This window comes from Podarcis tiliguerta (genome assembly GCF_965153285.1).
Source record: "Podarcis tiliguerta genome assembly, chromosome: 9".
Taxonomy (NCBI): Eukaryota; Metazoa; Chordata; class Lepidosauria; order Squamata; family Lacertidae; genus Podarcis; species Podarcis tiliguerta.
In genome coordinates, this window is record NC_139542.1 from 50,192,637 (window position 1) to 50,205,683 (window position 13,047).

Sequence of the window (13,047 nt, forward strand, 5' to 3'; positions counted from 1 at the left end):
GTGAAACTATTTCCCAGCCCTAAGATCAATATCCTGAGATTAACATATTGGAAAGGCTACTTCAAAGAAACTTGCCCACTATCTTTATGGCCCAAGATGCCTGCCTGGCTAAGCAACTGGCAGTGTACGAAAGGTGAAGAAAGAGAAATGGAACAGGGATGCAGAGGTGTGGATTGATCAAGAATCATATCAAAATAGTTTAAACCCAGTCAACGCAATGCTTTCATTGCTGACACAGATGGCTTACTCTATATTTGTTATAATTCCTCATAGCAATCCCACCTGATCACTACACTTCTACCATGCGTAGGGAAAGAAAGGATGCACCCCCAGAAACAACTGGCGGGAAATGAAAACTCGTGCACCTCAAACAAGGACTTGTTATCCCAATGGTCCCTAATAGCAAGTTTGGCTTCTCTGCTCACAAGCCTTATATGAGGTTGCAGGCCCTTCCTACCCCTCCTATGCTCTTGCCCCTAATTTGCACAGGACTGGGTGTCAGTTCAAAACCAAGAGCATATCCCTGCTCTGTCTGAAATAGTTGATCTGTACTTAACATATTATTGGCTTCAACTTGTGTATTTTCCGATTAGCTTCCTATGACGTAAGACACTAATACAGTGGTAGCTCGGGTTAAGTACTTAATTCGTTCCGGAGGTCCATTCTTAACCTGAAACTGTTCTTAACCTGAAGCATCACTTTAGATAATGGGGCCTCCTGCTGCTGCCGCTGCACCACCACTGCATGATTTCTGTTCCCATCCTGAAGCAAAGTTCTTAACCGGAGGTACTATTTCTGGGTTAGCGGAGTCTGTAACCTGAAGCGTCTGTAACCCGAGGTACCACTGTATTCCCATTTTACTGATAGGAAAACAAGGCTTGGAGAGATCATTCATCAAAAGAATTTGAGCATGAACCCTTTTGTTTCAAATGCACTGTATCCACTTGACCCACAATATTACCTACTAATGTTTTTGCTTGCAGGTTCACAGTTCCATGCCAAATCATTCCAGAGAAATCCACCTGTAGCTAGAAGAAGATTTCAAGTTGCTTCATAACATATAGCAGAAGGCAACCAATCAACCAACCTGATCTGTACTTTATGGGACTCTGCAATACTCCCAACTATTATCAGAAGGGATGGCGTTCCAGTATTGTAGTTTTGTGCCTTAGTGTTCTGTGTCTCTGCATACAGCCTGCTTGAAAATTGTTTCACCAAAGACTCATTAGCAAGCGCATCAAGACAGTGGCATATATCTGGAAAACAATATGAATTGGTGCCAATTTTTTTCTAAAGGCATAAGTCAAGTTTAAAAGAAAGTGCCTTCCTGGTTCGGTTCTGTGTTTGTTTGTTTGTTTGTTTGTTTGTGGACCAGGTGCAAGTAGAGCTGAGCCAAATTGTCATTAGCTTTCCTTTTCTTTTTCTGTAGCGAACAAGGGAAGCTTTCATAAAGCAGCTAAACAAATTGCACAAAATTTAATAGTTTCCCTGTTTTTCATCAAAGTTCTGGGGCTCAGGGAGAACTGCATAAAAGCCCTCAGAGGCTGGTCTTTAATTATCTGAGCTAGCCCACAGAACTATGAAGCCTTAGGAGGAAGGATACTCTTTTCACAGAGAAGCATGCTAAGGAATTTGAGCTAGACTTTGCCTCGGTTCTTTTGGCAGAGCTCCCCTGATCTGGTCAGACAAGTTTGGGGTGGTGGTGGTGTTGCACAGGCATTAAAACAATTTAGAGCCATTAAAACAAACCTTAGCAGGGCTTTCACACATTTCCTTCTAATGAAATTTTGAGGAAGCAAACACTGCAAAAACCAGGAATTGTTTCCACAGGAATGAAAGTGACACCAAAACAGTTGGAGTTGGTTTTAGCTCAGCTGTAGTAATGCAGTGTATAAACCCTTGAATATTATTATAATAAGATTTAATTCCTGGACTCTTTTTGTTATGGTTCCATAAGAAAAATCTATCCCTTCTCTCTGGTTTAGCTTGGGCAATCTCTAAAATTAAATGTGGAAGTGCGGTAGGCATAAGTTGCTTCAGTTTGGGTTCAAATATTATTTTCTTCATGCACAAATTTAGCTGATGCACATTGATTAAACACCATGAAAAAACAAATCTTGATGCAATCCCATCAAGATCCTTTTTGTGCAATTGCATCAAGAACATTTGGCCATATATTACTGTTGAATAGACACAACATATTATTCTAAAATCAATGGAGACTTGAGTACTTGTTTATTCTATGTGGTCTACACATAATCTAGATATTTTGCATATTTTTGCCCCCCACCCAAAAGCACTTAGTTTCATTCTGAAAATAGAAGTCATTGTATATTTCTTGTGCATTAATCCACAGTGTGTCCATTGAAGCCAGATGCACCCACACCCGCCCATTGACATGGTAGGGCATATATACCAAGAGAGCAATAACTTCTTCCTTTACCTGGGGCATGTAAAGGGATGAAAATGTATGGGTAACCTAACCAAGAGGAGGGTTTTCAAATGTGTATCAAGTAGCCACTCCCACCCTGGTGGACAGTAGGATCTGGAATTAATCTAGATCAGGCATCCCTAACCTGTGGCCATCCAGATGTTTTGGCCTACAACTCCCATGATCCCTAGCTAACAGGACCAGTGGTCAGGGATGGTGGGAATTGTAGTCCAAAATATCTGGAGGGTCGAAGGTTGCGGATGCCTGATCTAGATAGAAAGCAGCATGTTGGGGGCAAACATGAATGCTTCTAGACTGAGAAAAACAAATGGGTTAGTGTGCATGCAGCCTATGTCACACTGCATAAAGGTACCTTGATTTCGTCTTGCAGCATTTTAATAAGTTCCCCTATACCCTAATTCACATAGTTAATATGTAAAATAATAAAAATATGAAAATTGGCAAAGTACATATATTGAGGTGTAAACTAACTGTGGAAATCAAAATGGAAGAATTGCAAAGTAATTTGTATGTAATGTATCTTTATATCTTTACTTTAATCATATGTTATTTGTTGTTGATTACCATTGTTGCATCTTCCTACCTTCTCTTTGTCTTTAATTTGGCACGTCACCCTGTGGAAGATAAATAGAGGGCTGACCATCACTTATTACCATTAATTAATACATCAAGCACTGTAAAATAGCTCAGATGGATTTGTTCTCAGAAAGAATTAGCAGCAAAATTATATCATAGACCCTCATGGACTTAGCCCACTTGCTGGGCTGCAACTGATACTCTGTTTATTGAGTTTTTCCTTCCTCAACTTCTTTGATGTCACCTGCTAATGTAAAATGAATTGATTTATCTAGTACTTCAGAAACCCTATTAAAATTTTGCTTCATGAGCCAATGAATCTGTGGAAATGTGTACAGAACCATTTTTTTAGGGCTTGCTATTTTCATTACAGTAGTGATAACTCTTGCCATTTAGCCAAGAGACAAACATTGTTTGTTTGAAATGACTGGCCAACTCACCCACGCAAGTCTTACTTATATGAAATGCATGTGACTAGATCAGAATGCTTCATTGCTAAGCCCAAGATTAAAATCCAGGATGTATTCAAACTGTATTAGTTGTCAAGAAAGCTTTTCATAACAGTCACATGATTGAAGAAAAGATTCTTGAGCAGTGGTTTTGTCCCTTCCTGCTAGTCTCTCCAAGGTGTGAGTTAGAACTTGTCCCCGTAGCAGATGCTGGTTTAAAATAAATGTTTAACTAAGCATATCAGTCTTGTTCTCCAGCACATTTATTTTAAAAATGTTCTTGAAAACAAGAGCCACTTTTGTTCAAATACTTTTATCCAGCTCCTCCAATAAGAAGTGATTTAATTTTTAAATTGGCAGGACATAATAGCAGCTCTGTGAATTGCTTTTGGTCTGAGAGGACTGTACTGGGCAATAATTCATTAGCACTGAAGAGTCTGTAATGCAGTGCTCCACTGAGTTTCTTGTCAAGTGTGCTTTATGAACCCTTCTTGGCTGGCTATGGGAATAGCCAGAAACTGGGAGGACCTTTAGGGCTTGATCTCCTTACTGGAAATTTTGAAGAGGGCTGAACAAACCGTCATTCTATTTCACCTGCGGCGCATGCTTTCTGCAAACGCTGTATTTGAAGAACAAATAACAGCTCCATTAAACTATGTTGGAGATGGAAAGGCAACGAAATGGATGAGAAATGTATTTGCAGGATAGGGGGGCGGTATTCAAAATATATTTGTGGCTGTATAACAGGAGAAGGCAGAGTTTGCCTATCTGCAGACTGTTTTCTTAACTGAGAAAGAAACTGGAAATGCTGAAAAGGCAGCTTTATCTCTAAATTCAGGGGGCAGTCTGGTTGCAGCAGCAATAGCCTATGACTTGCATGTTAATCGTACTCTGCCTTTTTTGGGGAGGCTTTAGAAAAATGAGGGAAATATCAAATGCACAAAACAGTGAGATGACAAACGCAGTGTATTAGAGGGCCGTCTGCTGCTACTGTGCACAAAAGCCACTCCAACTCTACTCCTTTTTTTTTAATTTCCTGTCTCCTAATAATGCAAGGCAAGCTGTCTTGATAATCACTGGAATAAAGTTACACCAGGGGCAGCCTTCCAGATGTTGTTTGGACTAAACATTGGCCATGCTGGCTAGGGATGATGTAAGTTGTAGTCCTACAGGATCCAGAGGCCAACCATGTGGGATACCCATCCTGGTTATACTTACAAGATCTATAGCTGCTTTTCTCCCTCCCATTGTGTGAACATTTAAAAGGGCTCACAGTTTCCCATCTGTATGCAGAGAAATGTATGCAAGGCATTCACTGCCCTTGCATCTTGCCTGGGTTTTCAGAAGAAGCCCTAGTCAGCAGAAGTATGGAATAAAAGCACCTCATTCACCTTGAAGTTGAGCTGGAAAAATTCAGGAGTCAGCTTATTGTTGATAGGATGTATTGGCTGTCATGAATCATCGGTCTTTCTTCTCTCTTCCCCACCCCCATTGATAAAGACTGTCACAACTGAAGATGAAAAGTTATGCCAACTGCACTAATGCCATGATCTACAACAATAAACCACAGGAAATTTCAGATTCGTCCCCATTGTTATAGGTCTAATTATCTGTTAATATCCAATGTCATATGTGCTGGTGTCCATTATGAGTTGGTGAAATTTCAATTCCATAGTTTATCTTGGTCATTTTTGGAGTTTTGTTTGTTTGTCCTGAACCCACTACTAATTAGTTTCACCAGTTGATCCCAAGTACCAGTGTTTTTGGGGAAGAAGGAGTGGGACAGAATAATTTATCCCACTTTGTTCAGTCAATGGAGCATATCAGGTTGTGTTTTTTTGGTGCAGCAACAACTCTTCATGCACTGAGCACATCATACATTTTATGTCTGTATACCTTTCATATAGGAGAGACCAGAGTTTGGACTGCACAAGTGTTCTGTGTGCTTTATGTGGAAATTGGACAAGCTTACCAATCTTTTTTTTTTTTTTGACAAGTGGGATTTCAAATGCTCTGAGAGCTGGGCAAGACAGTCAGAAAATGGCTGCCATGGGTTGCATGGCATAACACAAAACGTGAGATAGTACAGTCATTACTAGTTCTCCGACTGACCCAACCAAAAACCTCAGGTTTACCATGGCAAGTCAGCTATAACCTGCTGCTCCTGATCTTGGAGATGCAGCTGTTTAAAGCACAAGAACTCTGTTTTCCCCAATGTCGATTCTCAACTGAAGCCTAGACTGCTAGGCTGCCACTTAGCTGAGAATAAGCCCCATTAAACACAAAGAAACTTCTGAAGCAGACATGTATACCACAGTTGTGTAAGATAACTATATGGTGAATTCTTAATGAGTGCCTGGACATCGGCTGCTGCACAACAGGAGACGTACCTAGGCCTTTGCACTTTACACATTTTCACATTTGTCATTCTGTGTAATAGTGTTTGCAAAGGTTATTGCAGAAAATATTGTATTTTTCGCTCTATATGACACACTTTTCCCCCTCCAAAAATTAAGGGGAAATGTATGTGCGTCTTATGGAGCGAATGCAGGCTCCATGGCTTCAGCGATAGCAACGCGAAGCCTCTGAAGCACAGTGGGAGCGCTCCCGCCGCGCTCCGGAGGCTTCGCGTTGCTTTTGCTGAAGCCTGGAGAGCCAGAGGAGTCGGTGTGCACTGACCCCTCTCACTCTCCAGGCTTCAGGGATAGCAACCTGAAGCCTTTGGAGCGCAGCAGGAGGTCCCAGTGTGCTCTGGAGGCTTTGGGTTGCTTTCACTGATGCCAGGAGACCCAGAGGGATCGGTGCGCCCGGTCCCTCTTGTTCTCCTGGCTTCGCTTCACTGGAGAGGCGCTGCTCAGCTTTCCCTCTGCACAGCGCCCCTTCAGCAAAGTGGGAGGAGAAATGGAAGGGGCTCCGTTTCTCCTGCTGCTTCGCTGAAGGGGTGCTGTGCAGAGAGGGAGAGATTTTTTTTTCTTGTTCTCCCCCTCTAAAACAAGGTGCGTCCTATGGTCGGGTGCGTCCTATAGAGCGAAAAATACGGTAACTTCTAGGTCATCTCAGATGAACCAACCACAAGAACAATTCATTCTGGTTGCCAGAAAGGAAGGAAGGGCAAACTACAGAAATAATAAGGAAATAATTATTTACTAAAATAATTTTAGAAAATAAGAGAGCAGCAGCAGAAAAAGTGCACTAAAGGGGAGCAGAAAGCAACTGATGGAACATGATATGCTGGTGATCGTCAAGCACAGCTAAAGAGGTACCAATTGCAACTAGTAGGAATGAGCGTGCTGCTGCTAAAATAGACCATGACATACTTAAAAAACAAACAAATAAAAATGTAAAGCCAAATGATTTGCAATATGGATAAGAGACTGGGTTTTAAACGAAATATTAAAACGTTTAAAGTATGCTTACACTGCTTTTGAAAAAGAAGATCCTGTGAGTAATAGCTAACTTTTTAATTAGAAAAGGATCTAGGCTGCTACTTAGCTAATACAAATATTGAGTGTTTATCTTGGATTATGGCAAATTAAGGCCAAACCAGGTATGTTAGACATGTATTACGATGTTGAGCATGCCTCTTCAATTAGTTTTTCTGTTTAGTTTGGAGTTGCATAATTGAAGCATTTCTAAATAGTTATTTGGAGAGTTGTCCTTAATCTCCTTCTATTTCACTTCTGGAGTATTAGAAATTGTTGGGACACAACAAAGAAAGAAAGGTTTGCATAGTTTGCGTAGCTTCTGTACTATCTCCCCCTTCTAAGGAAATTAAAAAATGTCCATTTTTCTATACCTTTGATTTGAAACAATACTTATTTTCTCGTAAGCTTATACATTGTAGCTACATCTCACACCCAAAAGATATTCAGACAAGGGTGGAGGGGTTCCTCCCATAGGTTGAGATGCACATTCTAGCTGCAGTTAATACAGATGTAGAAGGGACTATTTTATTATCTACATTTCCTTTCAATTGCTTTAAAAGAAGATTTAACTGATTATTTTAGAAATTTCATAACCAGTAATTTGTTTGCTATTATCTAAAACATGACTGCATAAACATTTTGTGGCATTTCAAAAATATTTGGTATCTTCAAATGTTTAACAGGGTAAGTAGATTGAACATTCGTGGTGTCCTGCCTCCCACTCTTGGACCAAAGACCCGAGTTCTCGGCTTGGGAAATTCCCCAAGTTTATTTTATAATTCAGAATGTGATTATTTCATCAGTTCAAGGTACAGGTTACAAAGTTCAACAGGTACATTGCGAGAGACCAGAATGCATAGACAGGCATAACGTGTCCCAAAACTTGATATGCCTCCCCTGCTCTACTTTTACGGGTGCAGAGCAGGGTCCATTGTTCATATGGTTGTAGAGTTGGAAGAAACACAGAGGATCAGGTCTTTTAAAGAATGGAACATGCCAGAACTGAGTTCCAGCACCTCTCAGGTTGGTGCCATTGCCTTGATAAGAGAACAAAGGAGGTGTTAATTGTGAGTTTCAGCACCTTTTTTTCTACTGCCGAGAATCATCTAGTCCAGCCTTTGCAATGACCGCTCCGGCCCTGTCCTGGATGGTGTCACAGCACACATGCTACATGGCAGCAGAAACTGGGGGTGATACAATCTTCATAGCTATGCTATGTTAATTTTAACACACACACACACACACACACAGAGAGAGAGAGAGAGAGAGAGAGAGAGGCAGAGAGAACCTTGGCCTTGATTGAGTCCTAAACAAATAGCTCAAACTTCCTGATACATTCTTGTTCAGCAAGTTCACACGACAAGTTCTTTTCTTGGGAGTTATCTTGTTGTAGAATGTGGTTTTTGTGTAGGAAACAGAGTGTACTGAAAAACAGGAACATTCAACCACTGGTTTCTGAATGCTACCATTTTTGACATGTTTTCTATGCATTTATTATTTTTGCATAGAGGCTGATGTTTGCTTGGCAGATGTTGTTTTCGAGGATGAGCATGTGAAATAATTCCTGAAAGTGTGGCTTCATTCGTGTGCTTGCATGACAGAGCTAGCATCTGATTCCTGGTGCAAGAATTAATCACCAGGTTTATATCGCTATTGAAATCTCAACAATCTGAATCTGCAGCTGTTTAAAGTAGTGGACTGTGTGTGAGGACAAATTTATCATCCGAGTCCCATGCCAGGGTGTATACTAGTCTAGGATTAACTATATATAACCTTGTGACCTCCAAATATTTTGGATTACAACTCCCATTATTTCTGACCCAATGTTGGGTGGGGTTAATGGGAGTTGTGGTTCAAAACAGCCAGGTTGGGGGAGGCTGTGCTAGGCTGTGTGTGGGTATCAGTCTGTAGTCAGCTACACCTATCAGCCTGGCTTTGTTGATCTCTTTCATTACTTCATTGGCTGGTTTGAAGAACTCATACAACAAGTAGTTTAGGTGTGAGGCTCCTGTCCAAAGAACAAGGGCAAATGCAATTGCATCATAGGACTTAGGCATTCTGTTTCGTGTTATGGGTGGTTGCTGGAGCTGTGGAGTTGTGCACACTGTTTTCCAGTATAAGATGGTGATTAAGAGGTCGTTGTGTGGTTGCACAGTAGTATCCAGAAAGTGAACCAGATGCCTAGACTGACCTAGGTGCAAGCAGGTCAAGTCCTAGTGGAATTTCTCAAGATCTTCCTTCATATATGCAGTGTACAAAAACACACCTTAGCGGGTCAAGGAAAGGACTGGAATGCTGGATCTAAAACATTTAAGCTGGAAGGAAGCATTTAACTAATGAAAAGTTGATGAAACCTCAACAGGTTGCATTCAGCAGAAGTCAGCAGAAGAAGGGCCATCCAGAAAGCTTGTAGGTTTCTCTCTCTGTCTACTCTTTGTCATGCAGATAGGACAAACTGACCTACAGCATAATCTCAATATTTACTTTGTAACACACTGGCTTTTACAGGTCACTGATAATGATTTGACAAACTTTGCTTCATGCTCTGGTTTCTTCCCTGGGTGTTTCCAATGCATCCACTTCTAACACAGGGATTGACAAAGTTTGGGTGTCCAGGGAAGAACCGGTCCGCCAATGGGGTGGGGTGAAGCATCTGTCTCAAGTAGCGGAAGCACAAGAGGTGGTGTCCCCCCCCCCCCCCGCTTCCGCTGCCTTGAAGAGTATTCTACCCTCTCACCAAGGGTGGACAGAGAAGATGAGTAGGGACACCTTAAGGAATACCCTGGCCCTTGCCAAGATCGGTGAGATCTGGGGCATTCTTGCACACAGTGTTTCTATTCATCTTCCCATGGGCAGACAAGACAAGAAGAAATGCATTCAATTTAGCAAGAGCCAGGGCATTCCAGTGATGGTGGCAGTGTGGTGGCATGGCAACAGTGGAAGTTGGTAAGGAGCATGAAGTCATACCGTAATTCCTGTTTCTCCACCTAAGGCCCACCCCTGCTTTGGATAAAGGTGTGGCAGTAGCCAATCAACAAGACATTGTGCAAAGTATAATTAATACTAATCCTTTCACTGTAATGCAGGTTGGTCAGTATTTTTATTTCAATCTTAATTGTTGAGAAACTGAGGTAAAGATCACAAACAATCCATTAAATGAATTACAGAGCATGATGTGTGTAACCAAGAGTTCCTGACACTGAGCAGGACTCTAATCCAACCCCCAGACTGTTTCCCCACTTTTGACCCAGCTAGCCCAACCCATTGGCTGGTCAGCTCCTCAGCTACCGTAGGAATGGTAGGCTCCGGAGGTGGTGTGGCAAAGGGCACTGCTAGTTCTCCTTTCCTCTCTGAGATGCCTGGGAGTGCTGGGATGGGTTCCTCATCTGAGTCACTACCCAGTCTGCTTCCGCTCCCCACCTTGGAGTCATCTTCCTCTTCTGACCACGCCTGCCACTCCTGCGCTGTCCTAGTTGGTGCCACAGCACCCATAACACATAGCAGCTGAAAATGGGGATAATACCATCTTATGGCTACCCAATGTAACTTTTAATACATGAAGAGGGAGAGAGAAGGACTGAATGGGCTCAGAAGCATGGATGTATCCAAGAGTTCCTGGAACTGGGCACACTCTGCTGGCTTTTTGGATCTAGGGCAAAGGTTGCATTCTGTCCCAACTGTTTACATATGTAGATATTTCTAAGCTACACTGCAGTCTTTTGAGCCCCATGAAACCTTTGAACAGATGAGATTTCTTAACTATGATCATAACAACAGTGCCACGTTTTCTTTCATAAAGGTCAAGTTCTGTCCAGTTATATGTTTTGTTGAATACCAAGGAACTGTGAAATGTCTAAAGAGACAGTAGACTAGCAGATAGCACTCATAAAGAATTATTTTAATCACTCTTGAGGCCTCAAGAATTTCCAGTACAGTATAAAGAAATGTACACTCTCCATTCCCCCCCACCCAATCCTGCCACTGCAAATCCTCCTAAATATTGTCAAGCTTTATTATCCTGTAGGGGTGTGTAACCCCTCCAGTTCAGAGACCTGATACAGCCCCCCTTAAGCAAATTTTCTGGACTCCCACTGCTTTTTGTAGCAGCAGCAAAAGGACAATACTTTGGTGGTGATGCACAGTCCAGCACCCTGATGGGAATACAGATCACCACCTCCCTGGTCATTAGATCGATCATGTGATGAACAGAGGAATGATACCCCCCCTCCCCAGGTGCTGTCCACAGAAGAGAAAGCTGCTTGCTTCTGATTCTATCCCCGCTCTCTCTGTGGGCGGCATGCAGCCCTTGAAGGCTGGGGCCAAGTGTGAATGTGACCATTGGCAAAAGCAAGGTTGTTAGCGACCCCTTCACTTAGGAAGTCAGAGAATGCCGGAAATAATTAATGAGAAGCTGCCTATTTTCCTTTTTCTGGTGGTGGCGGTTTTTTGTTGTTGTTTAGTCGTTTAGTCGTGTCCGACCCTTTGTGACCCCATGGACCAGAGCACGCCAGGCACTCCTGTCTTCCACTGCCTCCCGCAGTTTGGTCAAACTCATGCTGGTAGCTTCAAAAACACTGTCCAACCATCTCGCCCTCTGCCATCCTCTTCTCCTTCTGCCCTCAATCTTTCCCAACATCAGGGTCTTTTCCAGGGAGTCTTCTCTTCTCATGAGGTGGCCAAAGTATTGGAGCCTCAGCTTCATGATCTGTCCTTCCAGTGAGCACCCAGGGCTGATTTCCTTAAGAATGGATAGGTTTGACCTTCTTGCAGTCCATGGGACTCTCAAGAGTCTCCTCCAGCACCATAATTCAAAAGCATAAATTTTTCGGGGATCAGCCAGTGGTGGTTTAGGCTAGCAGTTTAAATGGTTCCTTTGCACGGTTGTTTGCATTGCTGATTCAAAGCTAAAGATTGCACTCCAGCTTGCTGAAATGTGTTTGCTTAATGCTCAGGGTGTTTTACAGAGTGGAAGCCCTGCAGTCAGAAGAAAGCATGTCCGAGTTTAATGGAGGGGACTCCCAGGAAGCTCATGCTCCCTCTGCAGTGTATTGTGCTCCTTACTGCTGCCTTGAGGACCTTGAGGATGAAAACGTCCACATTTCCCACCACACCACTAGCGACCAGGTCTTTAAGAAGAGCCTGCTGGTCCAGGCCAATGATGACCCACCCTGTCCAGCATCCTGAATGAATTTGCCTAATTTGCCATCCAGGTTGATGGTCAGCCATGGTTGCTGCGGGAGCCAATTCCGCAATTCTGTCTCCTTCGAAGTCAGAGGTCCTTTGGCTGGGTCAGGACGATATGGGATTGCGGGGGGGGGGGGGGCAACTACCATCTCTTGTGGGGGTGCAATTAGTGCCAGCACAGTCCGTTAAGAGTTTGGGCGTAATCTTTGACACCTCCCTTTCCATGGAGGCGCAGATGGCAGCTATAACAAAGGCGGCATTTTTTCATCTCCGCTAAGCTAAGCAGTTGGCTCCTTACCTCTCTCGCCCTTACCTAGCCACTGTGATCCACGCGATGGTCACCTCCAGACTGGATTATTGTAACTTGCTCTACGTGGGGCTGCCCTTGAGACTGACCCAGAAACTCCAGCGGGTGCAGAATGCCGCGGCAAGACTCCTTGCGGGGTCCTCGCTGCGAGATCACATTCACCCAGTGCTATACCAGCTGCACCGGCTCCCGGTGGAGTACAGGATCAGGTTTAAGGTGCTGGTTTTAACCTTGAAAGCCCTATATGGCCTAAGACCCTTGTACCTACGGGACCGCCTCTCCTGGTATGTCCCACAGAGGAACTTACGGTCTTCAAACAAAAACATCTTGGAGGTCCCAGGCCAGAGAGAGGTTAGGCTGGCCTCAACCAGAGCCAGGGCTTTTTGGGCTGTGGCCCCGAACTGGTGGAAAGCTCTGTCACAAGAGACTAGGGCCGTGCAGGACTTGACATCTTTCTGCAGGGCCTGCAAGACAGAGCTGTTCCACCAGGCCTTTGGCCAGGGCACAGCCTGACTCCCTCCTTTGGCAATCTTCACAGAACTCTAGCCCAATGGTTGCCATGAATTTGATTTGAATTAATTTAATAATGAAATGATTTTAGAATGTTGTATTATTTTATTGTTGTTAGCTGCCCCGAGCCCAGCTTTGGCTGGG

At 43.2% G+C, this 13,047-nt stretch overlaps 1 protein-coding gene across 3 annotated transcripts in view; it reads left to right on the forward strand.

Annotated features, from left to right (window-relative positions):
- The window catches only part of FAM149A (family with sequence similarity 149 member A), a 37,118-nt gene extending 33,761 nt beyond the window's left edge, over window positions 1–3,357 (forward strand). For all 3 annotated transcript variants that reach the window (XM_083458197.1, XM_083458198.1, XM_083458199.1), the window contains one exon: window positions 984–3,357. In XM_083458197.1, the coding sequence (XP_083314323.1) occupies window positions 984–1,057 (74 nt within the window). In that variant the 3' untranslated portion in view covers window positions 1,058–3,357. The remainder of the gene's footprint in view (window positions 1–983) is intronic.
- Window positions 3,358–13,047: the final 9,690 nt, after the last annotated feature.